The sequence below is a fragment of the Anopheles merus genome, chromosome 3L (assembly GCF_017562075.2).
Source record: "Anopheles merus strain MAF chromosome 3L, AmerM5.1, whole genome shotgun sequence".
NCBI classification, from domain to species: domain Eukaryota; kingdom Metazoa; phylum Arthropoda; class Insecta; order Diptera; family Culicidae; genus Anopheles; species Anopheles merus.
The window spans coordinates 37,357,934-37,382,813 of NC_054085.1; the positions used below are offsets into that span (position 1 = coordinate 37,357,934).

Genomic DNA, 24,880 nt, shown 5'->3' on the forward strand with positions numbered 1-24,880 from the left:
TGGAACACGTCCAATTTGCACCTTTTGGTCCCCGCGTTAACCGTCCGCTCTGCCGGTCGTCCCTGAGTACCTCTCGCAGCAATTGATGTATGAAAAGAAGAAGAAGAAGTTCAAAACGATGTTAAACAAAGTGTTTACGGTGTTTATCGGCGCACAGCGGATCGGGGCTGTGCCGAGATCGGAGCAAATGAGCTCCCGACACCCAGGCAAGTGTCGTGTCTCGTGTGAAGCGTCTCGGACGCGCCTGTCCTTAGTGAGTGTGGCTCGGGCCCGGGCGCTAATTAATGGCGTCTGATGGTCATGATTTACCGTAGCCGGAACTACCCGCCCTGCTCCCGGCCACTCCCCGCTCCGTATAAACATTGGATCTTGGGCTGGGGGTCTCCCTCCGATGGGGAAATGTAAATCAGCTCGTCCGCTCGACTTGATGAGATGAATGATGACGGGTTGTTGCAGTTGGCTGGGGACGGCTTGTGTTGATCATTCCTGAGTCTATTTGACCATTTGTCACTTGATTATGTGGGTGGGGGGGGGGGGGGGGAGAGCGTAGCTGGCACACGCAGATGATGTCTTGTAGCGCGTGAAGTGGATGATGACGCTCCCCAAGACGGATTGTGTGTGTTTTTGGGCCTAATTGAAACAAATTCAGCGCAAACCAACTATGTGATCTTGCAACGCCCTGCTTTACTTCCAATTTAATCGCTTCGAGGTGTGCGGTTTTGACTAATTAAGGGCAATTTGTTGAACAGATTGCATACTTTCAGGCTAGATTTTCAATATAATTTGAACGAAATCATGTGAGCCTCTTATTTGATTGTTGATGTTATCGTGACTTTTTAAAAATAGAGTCTCTCTTTAATCAACCTATGAAAGGGGGATGATGTTATAAATAGTTCAAGACCGGTTTCCTCTATCTCTAACCGTTTTGCGTTATTTGTCCAAATTGAGCCCATAAATGTGTGTCAATAGTGACGATCTTATCTGTCATGAGTCATTTCTTCAAAATCGAGAAAACGATCCGATACACCGCACAGAGAGAGAAAGAGAATGTGTAAGCAAGACAACAGTTGTTCTTTCCCTCTCATTCAATGTTTGTCGGTTCGATAAGAAGCGTTAAAGAAGTGTAACATCTTCGATAAGCTTCGGGCGAGAGAGGGCGAGGGCGAGGAGATGTTTGCCGAATTAATTTTCGGCTGCCTGGCTCGTTACCAGCTGTCGTGCGGCGGCAGCAGCAGCAGCAGCCGATCTGCGTCATAGTCGGCGATAGTGCGGAAGTTTCGGCACGTTTTTGAGCAGCGTCGTACAACGTGAGACTGCTGCCGCCGTCGCCGCGTGCGTGTAGTTTGGCTTGTAATCACGTTGTCGTGATCGACTTCCGAAATGGGACGAAAGGTGGACCGAGAAACATGCGTTAAATGATATTGATAGCCTCGTTGTGGCATAGAGGAGAAAAAAAACCCCGACACTCGTGGAAAAGGAGAACAAACCCACTTGGGGGGTGGAAACTTCCGTTGAGCTCTGTCTTGTCAGCAGCAGTAGTAGCGCGTAAAAAAGACAAGTAAGTAGTGTCACACACACAAAATGCGTTACGCAACAAGGGAGACAGAACTTTCAAGCTGATTAGTTTCCGGAACACTCGGCTGAATGGGGTTTTGAACCAGGCGGGGACCGGTTCGGGTTTCGTGCAAAGGTGAGAGAGCGAGAGGTGCCTCGTGTTCGATAACGAATCGGCCGGAACTTAACCGGTGACAGTTGGAGAACGACACTGTTTGTTACTGCTTTTTATGGGGTCAGCCGTAAGGCCGTAAGGCTGTCTGCGGTGCGTTTTTGGGGCCAGTGAGAGATGTCCTGTTTGGGAGGCGTCCTTGCACGCCCCTCCGACCCTTATGAATGAAGCATGAGACGACTTTTTCCGTTGTTTCGACTTACAAGCATAATTACTTTTCCGTACAAGAATCACCAGTGAGTGGTCCTGGTTCCTGTTGAGTCTGCTCGGACCTACACGCAAGACACATCTTCGTCAGTATCCTTGTTATGTGCTCCAATACAAAAACAAAGAAACAGCACAAAAAGAAACTGCTGCTTGAGCAGGAAAGTTCTGTGCGAAAGTTTTGCAAACCGGATGTATAGAAAGCAAATAGAGTAAAGCTAGAAACAATGGCGTAGAATCGCGATAGGAATTGGAGCAACAAAAAAAAAAAAAGTCAACACCACGGGGCCAACTTTTCCTTTGCCAACTGATGGAGGTTGGTGTGGGATGTCAACAGTGTCAACCGGCTGACAGGTGACAGAACAATCCGTAAGCTTTCGCGCTACTACGCCGCTCTCAAATGGTAACTGCGAAGGTCGCACCGGATGACTTATATTGCACGACCTCCAACGCCTTTAATCCAAGCGGGAGGAGACAGCATGGGTTTGACGCTTGTTCGTTTCTTTTTTTTTTTGGGGGGGAGGCTGTACAGTGAATCCAAAAAGCTTTTATCGAGCCATTGAGCGGGGGCCATGGTGCATCCCGTGATAGCAGTTTCTCGATCTGTTTTAGCCGGTGGTTTATCTACAGATTGGGTAATGGCTTCCGCTAACAAGCGAGGCCAAGGCCAAGATGGCGCGCCTGGAGATGGGACAGATAGCGAAATCCGGTTCGTTACCGAATCGGATAACTTCCTCACGGCTGTATCTCGGTGGTTTAAATCCAGTTTACGTAACGTTATCGTTTTTTAATGCTTATTTGGTTAAATTATGTATATTGATTGATTATTTCTAGTTGTAAAGTTGCATTTCAGTTTAATAGTGGAAGATTTTATTTCTCGCGTCTACGAATGTGTGAATGAGTGAGTTGTGCTTGTGTTTCGAATGTTCTGTGTTTCGAGCGAATGATTGCGCATTTGCGTTGATTGGAATGTAAGCTGCGACTGCATCAAACAGCAAACGTTATTCTAAAAATATAGTTTTGGCAACAGTTTTCTTACACGAGTTGAAGCGTTACCAGCCGAGCGTTTGTCGTCACAGTGTGTGACTTTCACTATTTATTGTTTCGTTACTGGTTTTCTACGAACGGTGGAAACATTCTTTTCACCTTACTGTGTAGCTTATAAGTTCCTTTAGCTATTGCAATAGCAAAAAAAACTCGTTGCTTTTCCACTGGCCCAGCAAAGGAATGAATAGCACTTGATAAGCGCAAATCTTCCGCCAAACAAGGGAAGCAACCACACCGAACCATCCTCTCTTGCACCAGCTCTTTTTTCTACTTTCTCTCCACCTTTCTCTCTCTCTCTCTTTCTCTCTCTCTCTTTCTTCAACCCGTTCTCTCTACTTTTCTCTAGGCACAAAACCCGCACAAATGGCAAGGATACACTTTCATAACACCAACCTTTTGCGATCACTGCGGTTCGATGCTGCACGGGATTGCGCATCAGGGTTTAAAGTGTCAAGGTACTACCGAATGCTGACCGGTCCGGGGTCCGGGATTCTGGCCGGTCCGCCCTTCCATCCACTCTTAGCCTTATAGAATAGAATAGCGCGCATCACACACCGTCACACCGTTTGATGGAATTGGTTGTTTTTATCGTTTTGCGTTTACAGTTTACACCGAACACTACTGAAACAGAAACCAACGGCAGAAACCAGGGCTTAATAGTACATTACTCTTTAGGTTATATCCCCCTTTGACTCACTCCTTCATATGAGGAACAGAACAGGGATCCTGTTAGGGTTCAGCAATAATCGATCATTAGTTTACAACAGCTCATCCCCGGCCCATCACACACAGGTTTGGGTTTGGTTTTGTGGTTGTAGGTTACCGTCGTTAATTGCAGTTGTTTTATTTGACATTAATATGGATGATACGGTTTCCCTGTTTTCTCCTTGTTTCCTTTCGGTTGGTTTTGGGTCATTTATCTTCATTTGATTGACTTGGGTGGGTTATGGTTCCTAGCAGTAAAGGTTAGCATCTTTCATAAAGCACAAGTCGGTGAGCAACAGAAAATAGGAAAAAGCACCCCAAACCTTTAATATTGGGGTAAAATACAAATCTCCTGAAAACCAGAAAACCTTCACCCCCCACACACACGCACACACCAAGGTAGAATGAACTTTCGCAGACGATGCTGGTAAAAAAGACGCTATTAAATTGGTTAATAAATTCTCTAAAAATGGCATGCAAATTGCATAGCTTTGGGCGTCGCTAGCGCAAAAGCTCCTAAAGTTATGCAATGCGCCCGACAGAATGTCATTTTAAAGAGTTTGTTCACTGCTTAGAGATAGGGTTTTTTTTTGCTATCAAGGCATCGTTTTTGGAAGGTTCAATTGAAGCTTTTCCTTGCACATGGCAACTTTCCAACGTTTGACTGCACTAGAAATGTTCCCGCTCGTACGTGATGTGAATGTTTGTCGATACGAAGCTTGCACAAACACACAAACACACCCAGCACACCCAAGGAACGATACCCGCGATGATCGGATACCATCCGCTGGTCAATGCACTCACATGCAGTTGCAGGTGTCCTCTTGGAATGTATGTTGGGAATGTACCTGTCTCTCTATTGCACTCACCTGATTTAGAATAGTAGAATGGTAATGCGTACTAGCAGCACAGTAGAGGTTATTGCCGTCGAACAATAGAGTAGAGCAAATATGTAATACGGGACGGGACGGGGCCATACGTTTGGCTGGTGGAAAGAAACAACATATTTATTTATTCTCAAAGTTTGTGTTTAAATCAAGCGGACCTTTGCAAACTTTAATCTTTTGAATTCGAGTTCGGCGCTTTGACATTTGCTGCTGTGACATTTAGTGCGCCCGTTCGGTTCATTCCGCCCACCTGAGCCGGGCTTTACCGAAAAGGGTTGTGACCCGTACTGAATGATTATGCAAATGTTGCTCCAGCCATAAAAGGTGCGTGGGAAATTTATAGGATCATGCCAATACACACACACACACGGGGGCCACCCGGTCGGTTCCACGCCGAGCAAGGCTTTAAGTTTGGCTTTTATTTTATTTACTACGCTCAACGCCCTTCCCACCTCCACTCTCGCGCGCAGGTGAGAAGGGTTCCAGCGTGCTGAAATATGTTACCCATTTTATGCTATGCAACACGACACGATCGTCGCTTCCGTCGCTGAACCCATCGCAGCTGCCCTCGTGTCCCGGTGCCTTTTTTGTCTTTGTACTGGAATAGGGCGGAATTGGCCACACGTTCACCGGAAGCATGTGAACGATCATAAATCACGGTGTATTAACTCCGTGCGAAAGGGAAACCGTACGGGCCACCGAGTGGAGTGTGTAATCCTTCGGGAGAAAAGGGGGCCTAAGCACGCGTGTGTGTCTGTGTCCTCGGAAGTATTTGTTTCTGCAAGACAGCTGGTAGGATGCTGCGTCGGGCACGCACAGGAAGCGCTCGAACCCCAAAGAACACAGTCACCAACACACACACATACACACCCACGCACGTACCGGTTGACAAATTTGCTTCCGCCACGTTCCGCTGGTTAGGAAAAACCGACGAGCGAACAACCAAAAGGGGGGAAAAGCGATGGGAGCTACGGTTTTTGGCTGGCATGTTTCCCACGGTCGGCAAAGGAAATGATAGATGGCACCGGTGACGACAGCGTACCCGTGTGAACGTTATCATAACGCACCGGTCCCCCGGGGTGTGGAAAGGGTGCAGGCAGTGCGGGGCATGATCGAGAGAATGGATTGCAGAAATGACATGAAATAATTTTTCCTGTTTTTCTTTGCAAACGACGTGCCCCCGCGCTCACGGCATGCTCTCCACAGGCTCACAGGGGGCCCGCGGGGGGGGGCAGCCCAGCCGTATCAGGATGTTATGCTGGCAAAGATTGTGTTTTTGTGGCGCGTTTGCTCGGTAGAATAGCGGGCGGAATTGTGATTTTTGCAAACACTCTCATGGAGACGCCCGGTAGCTCACCGCCCGGCTGGCCGAGGAGGAAAGAAAAAGCCCTTTTTTGTTTTTGTTTTTTTGAGCAGACACACAAAACGAGTGGTAGAGTGCGCTCCGGAGGGTCTGGTGATTTATGAACGTGGTCGGCATTACTTTTGTCTCAAGTGTAGCCCTGTTTAGGATGGGTTTTTTGTGTCGAAGGGTTTCGCATGGGTCAGCAGTTGCGTTAAATGTTCTCACCTTCGTCAAATGTTATTCGGGAATACTGTTGAACGGCTTTCAGGAAAGTATTTTTTGCGCCAGTCAAGCAATTGCTTAAAATAATAAATTGAGCAAAGTTTAACAGCTTTAGGGAAAAGCTCTATGAAACTGTAACATTAACTTACGTTCCATCGTAGCAGACAGTTCGTAGCAGTAACTCATCTCGATATAAAGTTAATAGGGACGACCTATTTCACTTCTGCCTGTGACAATCGGGGCTCCTTTGGGTGACGTTAGAACCATGGCCAGATAATGTTTCAATCACGTCCCACAGTCCTGCACGATGGTTATCCTTCCCGAGCAACGGCAGGCGAATGGAAGCTTTCATGCATTCAAATAGCAAAGTAGGTCGATGGCTGTAGCATAATGAAATGGCCTACGAAATGGGAAGCCCGGATGAGTTTGTTTGTTTTTGTTGACATCGGAAAGGAAAAAAAATACAGACATAACCTCCCGGATGGTGAAGTGGAAACTCCGTTCCAGCATTTGCGTGCTTTATGGGGATAAATCCTTCGAGCAGGCAGTTGAAGCTTATAACGAGGGCTACTCCCACCCATCCCAAAAACGAGCGGCTCCGGTTGTGTTTGAGCATACGTTCGGTGAACGAAGCTCCAAACAAACAAAAAAACGAGGGTATTCTGCAAGATGGGACACCAATTTGTATACGAGGGCGGCACCCACAACTTAATATTCTACCCTTGATTGTGCGCGTGTATGTTTTGCGATGTGACAAATCCTTCATTCCCAAGTGGGACGATTTTATGCAAAGCTCGGCAATCCACTTCGACCATTCGGCATGCCGGTACGGTCCCACGGGCTGGCTGGCCTTCAAACCCGTCCCGAAAAGTTTCCAGCTGCTAGATGGAGCAACAAAGTGAAACGTCTGTGGGTCATCCAGATAATTCTCTCTCTCTTTCTCTTTCCCGTTGTATAGCAACGCTTCAAACGAAGAAAACAACGCGATGTGTGTGTCTGTGCTTGATTGAAATTGATCAGTTTAATTTAAACAATTTCCGAGCACCGGCGCTACCGTGTTGGATGGCGCTCGCGCATCTCCATTGTCTGCCGCGGACTTGCAGGGTTCTTTCCCGTCCGTCCATCAACATTTTGGGACGCTTATTGACTATGATCAATAAAGGCGTAACCGCAAACTGTGTCTGTTAGTTCCCTTTGGGACGGAGGGGGGGATAGATCGCATCGGTTTCGGTTTTGGTGAAGCATTAAATTGAGCTCCCTGGCTACGGGGAAAGGGGTTCGCTGTCTTTAGAGCGAACCTTAAGCAATCCGCCGTCACCGCCGGGTGAAGCTGGTTTGACAGCTGGCCAGCACGGGACCAGGCAATGGTTGCACACAATTGTTGAATTTCTCTTCTCGCGGTGCTCCGGTAGTGTGGTGGGGGTAGCATAGCGAGGGGAGGATTTCTATTAGCGATGGGCTGTCCTCTACACCCCCGTGCAGCCCCGCAAATGCTTGCTTCACGCTGGGGAATGGGTGGGGAGTGGTGGGGGAGAGTGCGAACGATTAGCGTACCGGTTGGCGCTGCGCTAATAGAGAAGGCGGCTCTTATTTATCGACAAACAACTGTCATCAATGCCCGGACGTTTCTTCGAGTGGGTGTTGCGTTTCCGTTTGCCTCCCCCCCCCCGCACGAGGCGGAAGTGGAAATTGGTACCGGTGTACCAGGCCCCTCCGTTCGGCAAATATTGTGGGCGAGCGCGCAAACACGCCAGCAGCTTGTTAGTATAACGCTTCCCACTTCGATTATCCCGATGGAAAATGTCGCCCCAGTGCACGTGTTGTGCGAGGCAGCACGTTTGAATTTGAGGTTCGCTGCTGCGTTCAAGCATGTCGGGGAACTGGTTTTGCTAGAAGAGTGTTTTTGCGTATGAAAATTCTACGAAAGTTGCAATTCTACGTCGTTTCACTGAATGGAGAAATCACGAGAAACCGCCAGAAACTCCCATTATCCACAACTGTGGCGACGTTTGGAGTTTATTTAAATGCGTTCCAGTGGCGCTCGGCCAGAAACTTTTCCAGCGCCGCGGCACCACCGGCAACTTCCGCGTGTTGGCCAAAATGGCCGTGAATGGTGTTCGGGCGCTGCGGGAAGAAGTTTTGCGTTTGTGTTTCACATTACAGTGTAACGGCGCCCTTTCACTGATTGGAGCTGCGAATCAAGTTTGAATTATTCAATAAACGAAGGCAAAATTATCATTACATTAGAAGGCGCGCTTCCGTGCGCTTGTGTATTGGTGGGTTGTACGGGGAGGGATAAAGGGGGCTTATTTACAGCCTCGATGGGGTTTTGGCTCCCCAACAAAAGGCTGCGTCGTTGATCCGTCCTTGCTTATGCTGAATGCGGGTCGCACACCACAACAAGCACAGAGTGTTGTGGATTTCAAGAGGATTTCCAAGAACATAAATTATCATATTCCTCCTAGGGTCAGGAAAATCATGGGGAGACATTATTGTAATGCCCACAATATTATTAAACAGAGCTCTCTCTCTCTCTAGTGGTATATCTCTTTAGTTTGGAAACGAGTATGTAATAAATGTTTTGAGAAGCACTTTCCTTAGGGGATTAATTGTAAGCTTTATTGAAGGGTTTTAAGCGTGCTTTCCTAAAGGAAACGAACCACAATCAACACAACAAACACACTTGCAAAGCATGTACACAAAACGTGTCGCTTGTAAATTTGTGCCCGCAAACGTGCTTCAATTTCCCAAACGTCTTGATCTTCGCGATGTTGGACTTTGTGCGCGAGAAAATGCAATACGGGAGATGATAGTATCAGAAACAAATCTTTCCTCGCAACCGAAAGTGAAGTGTGTGTGTGTGTGTGTGTCTCACGTACACAAAGATGCACACGACAAACCCCAGCCACCACACGGGACACTCGAGCAGAAACATAACGCGCAATGGATTCCTCCACCGCCAAACGGGGAATCGAATCGCCCCAACTTTTGGCCCTAACGATCGCAATAATTGGACTCGTTTCTTTTTCGCCCTTTGCTCCCTCGGGGATTTACCACGCGCGCCTCTAGCCCTGCTCCTACGGTTTCTTTACCCCCTCCCCAGTTGGCGTGTAAATTCTTCCGCACACCGGAACTGCTTGGCCGGATTATTTGCAGCGCCACGAAAGGATTTCCGGAGCGGGTGTTGCTTCGTCCATCTTTTTACTTCCGTCGAAATTTACACAAAGCGCACGCCGGGGCGCCTGTTCTCCTGTTATGTTCTCCTTCTTCTCCCCATTCTTTCCCGGCAGCGTTACTGTTGCAACACTGTAATCACTGTGATTACATTTCATTGCAAGTTCGTTGCCGGCTGCAGGCTGCAAAAACATTCCACTCATGCAGCGGTGCGGAATAGGGGCGGAATGGTGGGACCAGGTGGGGCAAATAACAGAAAATCCCCTTCCGAGCTGACGGCAAGTCGTTAAAATGCCAACGATAATGGCGCTCGGGGATGCGAACGAACTCATCGCCTCGCCTGCAAGTGGTGGCATTCGAGTGGGATTATGTGCACCTTGACGGGGCTGTGGGCCGCCTGCATCTGCGCTTGCTGTTTCCTGTTTCCTGTTCCCACTGGCGGTGCAATGCGCAAATCAAATCGAGCAAACAGTCGAAGCGGGGTGAAGAGGGATTGTTCCATTCTTAACCAAAGTTCAATTCCAATTGAAGTCATTAGTTTGGGAAACTCCCCGGGCAAAGCAAATGGCCAGACGCGGCAAAAGTGTCACCGGAAAATGAATTCACTCCCCGAGACACACGGTGCTCAAAGTTCAAGGCAAAGGAAAACAACGCGAAAGCGAACGACAGCCAAAGCGATACTGCCAGCGATCCAATTTGAAAGCTGAAAGCGCGCCGGTCCAAAAGAGCAGAAGTTGATTTTTTGTTATACCCGCCAGATAATGAGATGATAATATTGCCTTTGTTCGGCGTTCGGTTCGGTGTGTGGGGGGTGTTCTCTTTCCTGCCGCGGTGCGCGGTATAATGGGATGAGCAAGTGGTGCTACTTTTACAGCCCGGCGATGAGTTGGCGATGGTTTTCTGCAGCGACATTATTATTTCCGGTAACAATTGCTCAAAATAGCAACTGCGCTAAGCGCGAACGGTGAACAAAAACCGCCCGAAGGTATGCAATGCGCTTGGCAAAATTGTGTTTTTTTAAAGCAAATTTAGCGAGTTTTTGGGGCGGGAAGAGCTATCAAAAGCACGTAAAATGGGGGACATAATTTCATACTTTATAATTCCCTTTTTTATAGGAAAACTGCCCAAAAAGGGGGAAATGTAAAACATATTTCAACTTTACTTCACTTCCAGACTCATTTTCTTGGGGACTTTTTTTGGTGTTGGTGGACCAGAAAGACTTTTCTTAACTTTCTTATCTTCGTGAGAAGTACGTGGTTTTCCCCGTCATTTCCTCTGAGGGCTTAATGTGCAGTGGAAAGAATATTGTTTTGTTGGAGTTGGCAAAAACTACTTCAAACACGTTTGCCGTGCGTCTGTCCCGGCCCTCGCTCTTGCTGCTGTCAGTGAGCCGCTGCTGCTCATCATCATCATCATCATTCGTTCGTTCGTGACAGTATCCGGTGTTTCCTGGAATCACACCATTGAAACAGACCCAGCAGAACATTACGGGAGCAAAGCCCCAGTCCTTCAGGAGGGTGTAAATGGGCTGGCACAGAGCGCACAACTCATGCAGGGTTTGCTTTCAACGAAATGAGCACTTTCTTGCCAAATTTGGAAACTGCCAACGAGCAGGACAAAGAGTTCGTTTCCTTTTTTCTGGCCATCCTCTGTGTGTGTACATTCTCATCTCATTTAGCTCGGGCAGCTTTATGCAGGCCATCTTCACGTCCAGGAATTTCCTCCTGGCACACGAGAGGTGTGTGCGTGCGTAGCAGGGAAAACGGGGCAGGCAGTGCAAGATAATTAAATTTTCCAGTAATGGTAGCCACTTTGGTTTTCTTGCCCCACGGAGGACGGGAAGCAAAGGACTGAAATTGAAACTCAAAGCTCGGGTAAAGTAGTGTGTGTGTGTGTGTGTGTTTTTTTTTGCTTCTTTGCTTCCGTCTCCAATGTCCTCCATCCTGGTGCCAGAGTTCCGTTGCTCGCGATCGTACCACGGGCAGGTTACGAGCAGCAAACGCGGCCACTGCTCACCTTCAGTCGTTAAACGACTGGTGCGCGAGGCCATTCTTCGTTGCCCATTCTTCTCGAATTACCATCGCAGCATCGTTTGCCGCTAGGTGAATGGTGGGAAATAAACAAGACAAAAGCGTACAGCGTGGCATTACTGGTTGGGTCGTAAAACACGTGCCTTTAAAGCGACACAAGCGGAGAAGAACCAGCACTGATGGAGCAATGGAAGTGGACTGTGGGGACAGGCACTGCTCTTAAATCGTGTGGTGCTGGGTTGCATTTGTTTTACAGCGAAGGTGGATGAACGAGGTGGATAACTTTATCGTCCCCTACGGTGCATTACCGTTGATGGATTTTCGTTCGATTGGATCCAGAACGACGTGGGATGCATTTTATGTGTCTCGCGCTGCAGAACAAACGCGGTGCGGCGTGTTTATTGGAACCGCTCAACGACCAGCAGCTGGAGTGGGATGATTGGCACAGCTGAACGCGAGATTCAGTGGATGATGAGGTGTTTATGATGAGGTTTAGGAGTGGTAAGATCCACTCGGCTGTGAGGGAGACTTTGCGAAGTACTTCACGCATTTGGTACCAAGCAATAGCAAAGAATTTAGCACTGGATTTTACCGCCGAAATGCTTGCAGCGCATGAATAAGGAATTTGGCAAATAAAGCGCCTAAAGTTATGCAAAGGCAATGGTAGAATCAAATTTATACGGTTGAGTAGTGGTTTTGTAAGAGTTTCGTGAAATTTGGGGAGTTTTTTCGTGCAAAGGTCGGTCATGGATCTATTTCCATGTGAAGCAGACGGTCCGTGTGTTTTCTAATGACTAATTATAGAGTAAAATTGTTTTTAATGTATTTTCAACAGCACATTGAAGAGAAATGCATGGTCTTCATGGGAATACCCCTTCACCGTTCTGACCGTGCCTGCGTGGACTCTGTTTGTGATAGCGTGCTTGCGAGTGTGTGTATGATTGGGTCGTAAATTCTTCAGCGACAGCATACTTGTGTAGATTGTCTCCAGCCAAATCCTCTATCGCTCGCTGTAAACCTCCGTCTATCTATGTCACTCTTGCACATACCCCATAGACTTCTCTTTTAAGCCTTATTTAACCCTTAATTGTACGTATGTGTGTATTCACTTGCTGTCCTTTAAAACCTACTAACAAAGTTTAAAAAAGAATAAACTCAATTTAAAAAATAGATCCTGCTCGAGTGTTTGCTCCATCCCCTGTTCCACCTCTATGTGGCAGATGCGAATTTCCTATCCTTCTTGTGGGCACGTATGGATGTAGGCTATTCTACTCTCTCTACCTTTCCCCCTAGCTGCACTAATCCTCTCAATAGACGTCTTGTGAAAGCTTCTGCCTAACTTACAATCTCACAATATCACCTACACAACCACATATAGCTTTTCAAACTAGATTTAACTCCAGTTTCTGCTCCATAACAACTGCAACGACTAAAGCTCCAACAAGCGCGAAGCGGTAATGCTTTACGAATGTTGCTCTTTAAAGCACCCAAGCTCACCAGCGTTTCACTACTCTACAACGGATATAGCTCGGTTTCTTACACCATCACACTAGTTTATCAACTACACATTCAAAAGTATTATTTAAAAAAAAAACTGGAAATAAAAAGACAGTTTATTTTAGATGTATTTTCTTCTCCGTCGCCGTTTTCTGCTATTTTCTCTGTGTTTCTATCTTTTCAATCTACATCTTCTTGTCTCTAAAAAAATATGACAGATTAAAAACATAACTGTAAACTTCATTTTAAAATTAACCAAAAAAAGTAGTTTAAATCCATCACTCATACCACCTTCTTCATACCCAATGAACATCCGTTCAAGATCACATTGCTAATTTGTTTCCGTTGCTCTCTTTCGTCGGCTCTTCTCGTTCGGCTGGTGCGTGCGACGACCTTCCAACCCGCGTGATTGGCCGATTCCCTTGCCGGCGCAGCATGTGATATGAACGTACACAAACGGTGCGAGGAGAGCGTACCGAACCTCTGCGGATGTGATCATACCGAGCGCCGGGGGCGCATCCAGCTGACGATCACGTATGCGGCCGGCAAGCTCAACATTGAAGGTAAGCTATCGCAGAAACCCGAGCGGTTCGTTTCACCGGAACAACTTTTATTATTTAAGCTGTAGGCTTCGTGCTCGTGCACGGAAATAAAGATCCACTTTAAGACGGTTGGGGAGGGCTTTTTAAATATCCATTGTTTCCTTCTGAGAACCTTTCGCTATCGCGGAGGAAGTGAAGACCAAAAAAAGGTCGTTTTTTTTCGAGCGAATCCTATCCACTCCAATGCACGGTAAAGCGATTGTACATTTATTATGCCAAATTTATGTACATCACCCATGGCAACCTTTTATCCCGTAGAAGCATTAGAAGCAAAATTGCTGCTATCCCTACCCTCATGGTGTACTCATGGAACTCGTGCGTGGAAAAATCAGACATCCGCTGTTTGCGCTGCGGCGAAGAAATGAAGGAAAAACAAAAGACCATGTGTAACAAACAAATACAGCTGGGGGTTGGGTTTAATGGTACGAAGCTGGATGCGAATAAAACGGGCACAGTGAGCCCACACACACACATAACGATGATGGGAAAGTGTGTGGTTTAAGAAACATCAACTTCTCAAACTGGGTAACGGTTTTAGCATGCCGGAAGTGGAAGCAATTGAAGTGCTTGGCTCGGTGCAGCTTTGCTCTCAGCAGCAGCAGCAACAGCAAAATGGATTAAGCTTTTCAGCAACATACACACACACATCCAGAAAGAGACGTTCTATTGCTACAGATTGATGTGAAGGGAAAGAGAAAAGAAGGAAGCAATGGACCCCGATACGGGCGGATAAAATGGGAAGAAAAGAACGATCCGGAACGGATGTGGTTCAGCTCGAAATGGTGTTTCTGTTTCAATTGAAGAAAAGGATTAATTCGATCTGTGTGTTTCTCTAGAACGCAGGGAATCGTGCTGCTGAATCGGTTTTACAGCCAAGCATAAAAGGGGATCCCACCCAAGTCCCACCGGCTTTGGGTGTTGTTTTTATTTATATTTTCTTTGCACTCGCCCCGACCGGCTCAGTTTGATTGATAGGACGTAAAATGTAATGCGATAAATTAAAGTGATACACTACTAGTGCGAGTGCGTGTGTGGGAGATAGAGACGGGTAAATGTGGACCAGCGTGAAGCTTAACGAGGGGTTTAACACAAATGAGTCGATCGGGGAAATTGAAACAAGCTCATTTATCAGCATCGGACGAGTGGTATGGGCAACAAGGACATTTATACAATCCCGCTAGAAGAGGGACAACCTTAAGGTAAAAGGGTTTTGTGTAAAAACTAAAGTAATATAACATTTTTTGCTTTTAAGCTTGAGAAAATGCTGTTGGGATCGAGTTGTTTTTATTGCTTTCCCAACAAGCGATTACCAACCGAGCGCTCGCATCAATGCCCACGAGACACAACTACCACTGCGCCAGCCGTCAGCACAATTGTTATTGCACTGTAGTGGCAACGTGTTGGCAAGACAAAGTTGTGTGCCACAATGTGTGCCCGGTTTCATCACAAACCCCTTTTATCCCCTTTCGGTTCGGTGTGGAGTTTCTCTTCCTTCTCTCTGCCACTCTTATGTGCAGCCAGCGTCCAAAACACACTCACATTTATTTTCATGACCGTACGCTCCGGCACCCTTCTTTTGTGAATAGAGCGTGGACGGGGAAAGAAAAACGGGAGCTTCGTGGAGGGAAAGAAAACTGGTGAGAAGTGGAATGGATTTTTCTTTATGGCCACCCTTCACCCACTGCAAGGGGGCTGACGGGGTGCAGGAAGAGAACGTCGCCGTCTTGAACGGCTGGACGGTTCAACACCTCAACACCTAAATTACACCGCAGTACAAATCATCACGCGATAACAACGCGCCCGGCAAAACCGCATAAAGATCTCTTTCGTACAAACACACACACACACACACACACACACACACACACACACACACAGAGCCTGGGATGGCACCACAACAGTGGAAAAGCAACGGTCTGGAACGGAGACATCCTTACCTGGGTTGGTTTTTGTGTGTTTGCAGGCGAGTCGTCGGCGAGTCTTGGTCGGTTTGTGGTGGAAGAAACCCGATGTTATCTGCTGGGGGCGCTGAAGGAGGCCTTTCAAGAGATGATAAAATGATCACAGCAATTCATGGCCTTGCCTGGAGGATGGATGGCTTTATACATTCGTGTTTTGGGGTGGTTTGTTTTGTTTGCTAGTTTTGAATTGTCCTTATCGTGGCGGTTGGTTGCAGATCAGTGGACTTGTTTCGTTAGGAGATACTGGCAAGAAGGGTTTTGGAGCTGTTTTTGGTACAGTTTTTACAGTATAAAAACACTTGAAAACGATTGAAGGGAGCAAGCAAGCAGATATGGTGAAAAACACGCAAAGTTTGAATGATTTTTTGAATGACTTAACGATCAAAAATACAAAATGTCTACTTTTTGGATGGAGCAGCCCAGTACTTCATCGGAAAAAGAATAAGCATTTGTTGGAAACTGTTTACAGCGATACAAATATTAATCTGAGCTTAAAAGACAAAGGAAATGTAAGCTCTATCGCAAATAATCCTCCTTAATCGTATCAACTGTTGATTGCAGCTCCAGCCGCTTCTGAGGCACACGACGCACACACGAGCAGTAGAATAAAAGCACCGAGTGCCATGTAACACCGAAAAGCTCTTGCACATCGCTTTCAATTATGATTGCACAGGCGGTCGGGCTGGGAGGGAAAAAGGCAGCCCGGCAGCAGGCAACAAAGCAAACCGCAGTAGACAGAAACATTATGTCGGCCCGACAACACACACACACGTATAGTGGCAAAAATGGCTGCTGGTGCCGAAAAGAAGGGCCTGATTGTAGTGCGCGTCCGCAAGCGTTGGCAGATGGGGACGGTATTTTAAAAATACAACCCCTTTTGCACACTACCTTCATTGTGCTTGCGTGTGTGTTTGTGTGTGTGTGTGTATGTGAGGGGAAAAATCGAAATGTTCGTACAGCGTGAGCTTAGCCTCTAGTGCTGCGGGAGCATAATGTTGCATCATTAGAACGTCGTTTCGGAGACACGAAACAAACATCGTCTCCCCATCCGGTGGCTGCCACAGGGTGCCTTGCTTCTCCCCCCGTCCGTTTTGTGCCTTTCCCTTGTGCCTTTAATCACGGGTACAATGGGGGAGGAAAATGGAGATGAAACGATGAGCCTTCGTCTCCGTGAGCACGCTAATGAATAGCTCGAAACAATAACGAGATGGCTTTGGGTGAGGATGCACAAAACCCCAAGGCCGTTAATGGTACGGGCGCGTGAGGGTGCTCGACAGCGAATGGGAGCATGCAAAAAATATAAGATATTTATATATACATTTTTAATACGCTTACCCACCGTGCGGAGTGGAGCATCATCGTTAAACCAGGATTCTTTGCATGGGAATCAACCTTTCTCGTTCTCTTTCTTCCCGACAACAGTGAAACAGGGCCGCAACCTTATTCCGATGGATCCGAACGGTTCCAGCGATCCGTACGTCAAGATCAAACTGATCCCGGACGCGGACAACGTGAAGAAGAAAACCAAAACCATCCGGGCCTCGCTCAATCCGGTGTGGAACGAAACTCTGATATTGTGAGTATTATTTGCTTGATGGCTCTCACCATCACAACTGGCTTATGCTGCTTCTTCTTCTTCCTTGCCTCCTGACAGCGATCTCAAGCCGGAGGATAAGGACCGTCGCCTGCTGATCGAGGTGTGGGACTGGGATCGTACCTCGCGGAACGATTTCATGGGCTCGCTTTCGTTCGGCATCTCGGAAATCCTCAAGAACCCGGTCGATGGGTGGTTCAAGCTGCTCACGCAGGAGGAGGGCGAGTACTACAACGTGCCGGTGCCGGAGGAGGGTGCCGATCTGGTGCAGCTCAAGAGCCAAATGAGGGTAAGCAGGTGTACTATCGTATGATTGTTTTGAAAGACAATTACAACTTCATTTCCTGCGCGTGCGACAGAAAACATCCATCACGAAGAAGATCCCGATGATGGGCGACAAGGACGTGCCGCATAACATGACGAAGAAGGACGTCATCCGGGCGACCGACTTCAACTTCCTGATGGTACTGGGCAAGGGTTCGTTCGGCAAGGTGATGCTGGCGGAGCGCAAGGGCACGGATGAGCTGTACGCGATCAAGATCCTGAAGAAGGACATCATCATCCAGGACGACGACGTGGAGTGCACGATGGTGGAGAAGCGCGTCCTGGCCCTGTCCAGCAAGCCGCCGTTCCTGGTGCAGCTGCACTCTTGCTTCCAAACCATGGTAAGACGGCATTGCAGTGCAAATTGCATACATTTGGGTGAAACACTGATACAATTGCTTGAAAAAGCGCCTACAGCTAGGCAATTTGCCTGGCAGCAATGTACAGCAGCATGGATTATGTCATGCAAATTGCCTACATTTAGGGGAAATTAGCTAATTAGAAGCGAAAAAACGCCTAAAGCTATGTAATTTGTATAGAAAAACATACTTTTCAAGACATAATTGGAACGGCATTACATTCTCATTATAATAATTTCAGGATCGTCTGTACTTTGTCATGGAATACGTTAACGGTGGTGATCTCATGTTCCAAATTCAGCAGTGTGGCAAATTTAAGGAACCAGTCGCTGTGTAAGTGTCCCCCCTTCCTCCCAAAATGTAGTACTGTGGCGAAGTGCCATTATACCTATAGCAAACAATGCGGCAAGGACGATGACGTAAAGAACGCGCGTTGCTGCGAGAATGTTATTAAGAAAATTTTGCCCTCTCGACAACACAAGAGAGTGTGTGAGCGAGCGAAAGAGAGAGAGCAAACAAAAGTCATTTTTGTAGCGGCTAATTACCGGTTTCGGTAATTCAGTTATCGCATTCCGTCGCCGGGATACGCTTTCGCTCGCCCCTTCCGAGGAAAACAAGGCGAGCGAGGGGCCCACTCAAGAGTTCGCCGGAAAAAGCGATCGATTAGCCGGTGGCTAATTGAATGAGGGCGTTCTAGCTTTCGGTGTCGGTGTTTATTTTCGGTTCTGAATGTTGTTTTCCTTTGCTTTCCCCACCACCACGACCTGTCTCCAGGTTCTACGCGTCGGAGATTGCTATCGGGTTGTTTTATTTGCACGCGCGGGGCATCGTGTACCGCGATCTGAAGCTGGACAACGTGCTGCTGGACATGGACGGGCACATTAAGATAGCCGATTTCGGCATGTGCAAGGAGGGCATCCTGGGCGACAAGACGACGAAAACGTTCTGCGGCACACCGGACTACATTGCACCGGAGGTACGGTCTGCCGCGCTGCCGGGCACTATCTGTATGGAGTTTAATGTATCTGGTTTTTGTAGATCATTTTGTACCAACCGTACGGCAAGTCGGTCGACTGGTGGGCCTACGGTGTGCTGCTGTACGAGATGCTGGTCGGTCAGCCCCCGTTCGATGGGGAGGACGAGGAGGAGCTGTTTGCCGCCATCACGGACCATAACGTGTCGTACCCGAAGAGCTTGAGCAAGGAAGCCAAGGACGTCTGCAAGGGGGTAAGAGAGGCATTGGAGTGCTTAAGAAAGTTTAACAAAACATTATCATTTCTGTTTTTCCATGTTTTTAGCTGCTCACCAAAAACCCGCAGAAACGCTTGGGCTGTGGAGCTCGCGGCGAGGAGGACGTTCGTGCGCACGCCTTCTTCCGCCGTATCGATTGGGAAAAGATTGAGAACCGCGAGGTGCAGCCACCGTTCAAGCCAAAGATTGTAAGTCATTTGTTGAGCTTGCCCCCCCACTCGTGCATGTACTTGCTCACACAAATCTCTTTCTCTCACGTTACATCGCAGAAACATCGCAAGGACGTGTCGAACTTCGATCGACAGTTCACGTCGGAGAAGACCGATCTTACCCCGACCGACAAGCTGTTCATGATGAACCTGGACCAGACGGAGTTCAACGGCTTCTCGTATCTTAATCCCGAGTTTGTGCAGTACGTCTAAGGCGGCTCGGGGCCGGGAATGTGGACGCCCAAATGATATCCCTCCGCCGGGGCGTCGTTCTTCCCGTGTCATGTTAGATTGCAATTTCCCGTAAAGCACCAGTGCAGTTCTTCTATCCTCCCACGTCGCAAGGCATGCTCATTCCTGCCAAGCTGGTGTTTTTTTGTTGATCGTTTTTTAATGTTTGTTTTAATTTATCCAATTATCTGTTATTGTTTCGCGCGTGCACTCGCCCAAAGAGATTTGTTACGTTCTTAAGTAGTCATTGTTTATACGCGGCTCAAACCGCAATGCAAAAGGGGAAGATGAGTGGATTGCGTTCCGCTTTTACCAGTTTTTGCCAGTATTTGTGCTTGCCACCCGAAAAAGTTCCATTTTGAAAGCGAAGCTGCTTCATCGGTGAGTGTTTTTGTAATGCCATAATGCTCTCTCGCACACCCACACCCACCCTGCCGTACTCTGTGCAGTCTTCCCGTGTGCGCGTGGGTTCGTTTTCTGTTGTTATGTTAGTAAGTGTGCGAAAGGGTTGGTAGCAGGTAGCAGGAAAAGGCGATTTAAGTTTTTTGTTTGTAATTTGCTTTTAAATGGAAAATCCTTGCCTATATAAAAGTCATTCTCTTCGGAAAAAAAAGAAAAGCCTGTACTTCAAGAGCGTTTTTAAGATAACAAACACACACACACACACACAATCCATACTCTCGTATAATTCCTGTACATGTTTAGCTAGTAAAACTAAAAGAGCAAAGCCACCAAGGCACGCGAGGATTTGTCGCGCATGTTAGCGATCCATCTGAACCGGCTTGGTTGTTTTGTTGCGCGCGCGCGCGCATGTGTGTGTGTGGGAGAACAAAACAAAAAAAAACGGGAATCTAATTGCCAAAACAAAACACTTTTATCTACTAAATACCACTTTTACACTCATTACCGTGTTCCCAGCCGCCCGCTCAGGGACTGCCGGTTCGGTTGCGGTGTTTCGGGGCGCTGCGCACCAATCAGCCACGTGCTTTGCTGGTGCGCAACGTAAGCAACGCAAAACAACGCAACGAACGCAGCAGCCTGTGCGGTGTTCCAGTTGGTTGCACGCTTTAAAACATCTGCACCTTGTTAAAATCTACACACTTTTATACTATATAAGCATTTAACGATAGTATGCGTGCGCATAACGGGCTCATTGATAGCAAGTGGCAGGTTAGATTTTCCCCAATTGCGTTACTCTCACGTGAGCGCGGCGAAGCGTGCGCGGTTTTCTAATTGATCTGTTGCGTGTCCGTTCGTTTACGCTGGGTGTGTTGGGTGCAACGTTCAATCAGTTTCCTCCGTTTGCGTTTTATTTCAGCAACAAAATTTAGATAAAAAGAGACAACTATTTTTTCCGTGCGAAGAGGAACGTGTAGTAGAACAGTACATACACAAGTAATACATTAACTAGCAAGCAAACAACCAGTAAAATGCTCCATTTGGCTGTGTGCACTGATCATGTTTTAAATGGCCCGGGGCGCTCGGCTTCGGGTCAAGACTTTAGAGGGCCCTATTTACTCAGCAGTTTCACACAACTCCCCCCCCCCCTCCCCCACACATCGTACTGGACGAGTAGAATTGCATACATAAAACACACACACGCTCTATCTCACACTCTATTTATGAAGGGGGGCTTTTGGGTTTTCTAGATAAATAATGGAAGAAAAAACCAAAACCCTTACACAACTAGAATAATGGCACCTGAACTTTGCTGCTGGAAGGTAAACAGAGATGGAAGAAGCAGGAGATTAGCAAACACAATATACAATTAACCATTTAAAGTGTAATAAACAAACAAAAAAACAGCAACACGTAAGACAGGATCAAACCATGTGTAGGTCTCGTGTGTACTAAGAAAACACCACTTTTTCAACTATATAGAGCGTTAAAGGAAAACCAAATGAAGCAAAGCTATTTGTGGCATGTGTGTGTGTGTGTGTGGAGAGAGATTTAATTAAGGAAAGAGTATGCACCATTCGTTTCACATTCGACACGCGCTACAAGCGGTGCATTCTTCTACGTTGTGTAGATCGGACGGGTTGGGTCAGGTCTTGACCCGAAAAGGTATAACTTACGTGCCACAGAACAACACAATCATTCAGCATTAAAAGTAAAGACAGCAAGCACCAAACCAAAACAGAACATCAGTGCACGCGTTCGCGATTAATCGGTAGAAATTGTCGAATAAATACACACACACACACGCATACTCGTTTTAGTAGCAATAATAGAGATAACAAGTATAATAATCGTAATGACAGAGCAAGAGAGAGAGAGAGAGAGACGGGAAAGATCTATTAACAATCTGACGGAAGGGGAAAAGAAACCCTAGCTTCAACACCTGCACCTTGACCTGATTGCTCACAGAGCAAATACGGATGCAACCACACTCTGCAGCTACAAAGCAGACATCTTTCATGAACAAAGCAAAAGAAATCTCATTTCCACTTACACACCCGCAAAAGGAAAAAAAACACTCACACACATCTCGCTGTCTCTCGAAACCTGTTTATGAACAACCAAAAGGAGCTTTAATCTTGCACTTTACTGATGTATTTATATATGTATCGAATAATGCAACAAACAAAACAAAACAAAAAAAAAACAATGTGAGGTAAAAAAAAGGGAGAAAACTAGCAAAGACAGTAAACGGTGGGCGATATATTTCCAGCAGGAATAAAACCACATTATATGACTTATACTAATGTAATGGAATGAAGAAGAGAGAGAGAAAAAACACAAACACACAAACAATACACATAACATTATTGATAGAGTAAACACGCATTTGCAAAAGAGTATACATCGCACCCGGTAGATCAAGAAAGCCGGAGTACAACTCACTATCACAGTACACTTTCTTACACACGAGAAGGTGAAGAATTTACAACTCATAGTGACAATGGCAATTCACAGATACATGAGAACAACACAATTAAGGTACCGAGTGAGCCCAATCTTACGGCGAGACCTATTTATTGTGCTTTGCAAAACTCTAATTGTCTTGAGCAAGTGAACGTGAAAGCCAAAAGATGTACCACCAGCAAAAAGAAGCAATTTATTCACACATTATAGAAGAAGAAAGATACACAAACATACACACACACACACTCATTAAATGCAAAATAGAATACACAAGATAGAAAAAACAGCGCAATCGTACACTCTTCTATAGCGGATATGTGAGATATGTGGAGAAACAAAAAGTAGATAACCGATTTCAAACAAGTAAAGGAATGCAAGGAATGGGTATTGCAGGGAGAGAGAGAGAGAGAGAGAGAGAGAGAGAGAGAGAGAGAGAGAGAGAGAGAGAGAGAGCTAGAGCAGAAGAACATTGAAAGATCTAGTAGATCATATCAGATACACAGCAAGGAAAAGCTATAGATATAGGCACTGTCTCTTCTAGAAGTAGAGCAAAGAATGCGTCAAATGATAGTGAAATCCGCATTATTGGATGTGATTTGATTGGTTTGGAATGGATGGAGAGGAAAGTCGTTCAAAGCGAATGTAAACGAAAATGACAATCTATATAAACGTTATAACAAGAGAGAAACAAACACTATTAAGGCGAAATGAGCAATGTGGTAGAGATGAAAACAGAACAGAATAGTAGAAATGTGACACAACACAGCAAGTAACACACGAAGTAAATGGTGTAAACGAATAGTAGAAATCACACAAACACAAACACACAAATCAGACACATCACACGGGGCAAGTATCATGCACGATCGGTGTTAGGCACCGGTATTCTACCACATCCTCTAAGCCTGAGATCTTACGAAGCAAAATTGGGGTATTGAGATGGAGATGTGCATTGCTTCCTACTTGACACACAAACACACACATACTCTTTCCACTCTGTATAGTCTGTAAACATTCCAGCGTACTGTCTAAAGAGCCGACATGCCGAAAGCGGTGAAATGTGGTGTAGCCCAACGAGGGAACGGAATTGAGTGCCAGTGAGTGTGAGTGCGCTAGTAGTGAGCAGGATTAGTGAGAGCCAACAGCCGCGTGGTAGAAGTGGTAGAATTTTTACTTTCCGATCACAATTATTCCATGGCGTGATTTTACTTTGTACGTGAAAGCAATCGGATGTCAATGTCACTACTAATTGTGGTTTTAGTTTTTAGTCGATGCGAATGCCCTTGTTCGTTTATACCGCATTAAGGCGCCGTATGCATTGAAGAACAACAGTACATGACTTAAGGGGAGGAGTTTAGAGTGAAGTAAAGGGGACGAGTATGCCGTAGACGTATCCTAAGGAATCGCCAAATCTTGGATTCAACGCTATTATTAAAGGGTCGCAGCGAGGACCTCTTCTTAAACGCCTATATGAAACCTATACAGATTTTAAACTAATCGAACCATTATGTTTAAGGCTAACACCGTGGTGAAACCGTGAACCACATACGCTGTGAGCAATGTGAGCAAGCATTCACTAGAATCTATGTACTATGAGCTATTGTTAAGGGTTTGCATTATCATTATTAGTCCTATTTCATATCGTGCGGTTACGTTTTTAGATTATTTTTATCATTTTGTTGTTGTAAGGCGATATTATTCCAGTCCAAAAACCGTTGAAATTGAAAATCATCTCCGTGTCTGCGTGCGAATGCGGTGTTAAAGGAAAGGTAAGAAGAGAGCTCTATTGTAATGAAAATACCAAAACATAAATGACAGATGGGACATAAGTGCGCGACATAAAATGCAAAGCAAATAAAGATAGAGAAAAAACATAACACAAAAACAATAAACACACGCTCTAGTGTAGAGTTAAACTGTATTTAAAGCAAAAGAGAAAAACAAAACAGCATGAAAACCTGATAGGAAAACGACTTACCAAAGCAAGCTGGACAGGCAAGACCGGAACAACACAATAATACACGGAACAATATCTGGCGGACGTTTTGTTTTGTTTTCCAGTGCATGAAAACAATCATCAACACGGGTTGAGGACGGGTCGATGAATGCATTACGGACGCGGGTCGACAGGAAGGACAAAAACCATTTCAACTCTAACTAGCGACTACAAATATACAGTATACACTATTACGCTCTTACAAAGCAGAAACCCCACCGTGTGGTTTTGTTGACAGTTGGACAGTTGCCTATACGCTGATACTAACCCCTATAGTACGAACTAAAGAGCGAGAGCGAGAGAGAAAGGCAAGCCTTCTCTCACGCGTGTCCTTTTACCTCCCCTCTCCACCCTACCACTTAGCCAGGTTTCTCTGAGCTGAACTCAGAACTTTCCACTCCACTAGTGTTTGCTTCGTTTTCACCCCCCCCCCCCCTCCAGATAGATTAGTTAGGTGAGGGAACTGCTAGAGAGGACAGTGGAGACATACTACAGATACGTTTTTGAATTACATCCCACCCCAATTCTTCCCACCAATACACCGCCCCCTGACCCTTTCCATCAGGTGCGGTAAGAGCGAAGAGAAATGCCAGTAAACATGATTAAAAAAGTAAAAAAAAGAGACGAAGCGAAAAATGATGTTAAAACTAA

The 24,880-nt window shown here is 46.3% G+C and overlaps 1 protein-coding gene across 3 annotated transcripts in view; it reads left to right on the plus strand.

Annotated features, from left to right (window-relative positions):
* Positions 1-24,832, plus strand: part of LOC121600585 (protein kinase C, brain isozyme-like) — a 68,815-nt gene extending 43,983 nt beyond the window's left edge. For 2 of the 3 annotated variants that reach the window (XM_041929295.1, XM_041929296.1), the window contains exons 6-14: positions 13,272-13,400; positions 16,823-16,976; positions 17,055-17,283; positions 17,354-17,659; positions 17,919-18,010; positions 18,452-18,653; positions 18,716-18,904; positions 18,976-19,116; positions 19,198-24,832. In XM_041929295.1, coding sequence (XP_041785229.1) covers positions 13,272-13,400; positions 16,823-16,976; positions 17,055-17,283; positions 17,354-17,659; positions 17,919-18,010; positions 18,452-18,653; positions 18,716-18,904; positions 18,976-19,116; positions 19,198-19,350 — 1,595 coding nt within the window. In that variant the 3' untranslated portion in view covers positions 19,351-24,832. Of the gene's footprint in view, positions 1-3,323; positions 3,433-13,271; positions 13,401-16,822; positions 16,977-17,054; positions 17,284-17,353; positions 17,660-17,918; positions 18,011-18,451; positions 18,654-18,715; positions 18,905-18,975; positions 19,117-19,197 lie in introns of all 3 variants that reach the window. The other variant, XM_041929297.1, reaches the window with a different exon arrangement.
* The last annotated feature ends 48 nt before the right edge of the window (positions 24,833-24,880 follow it).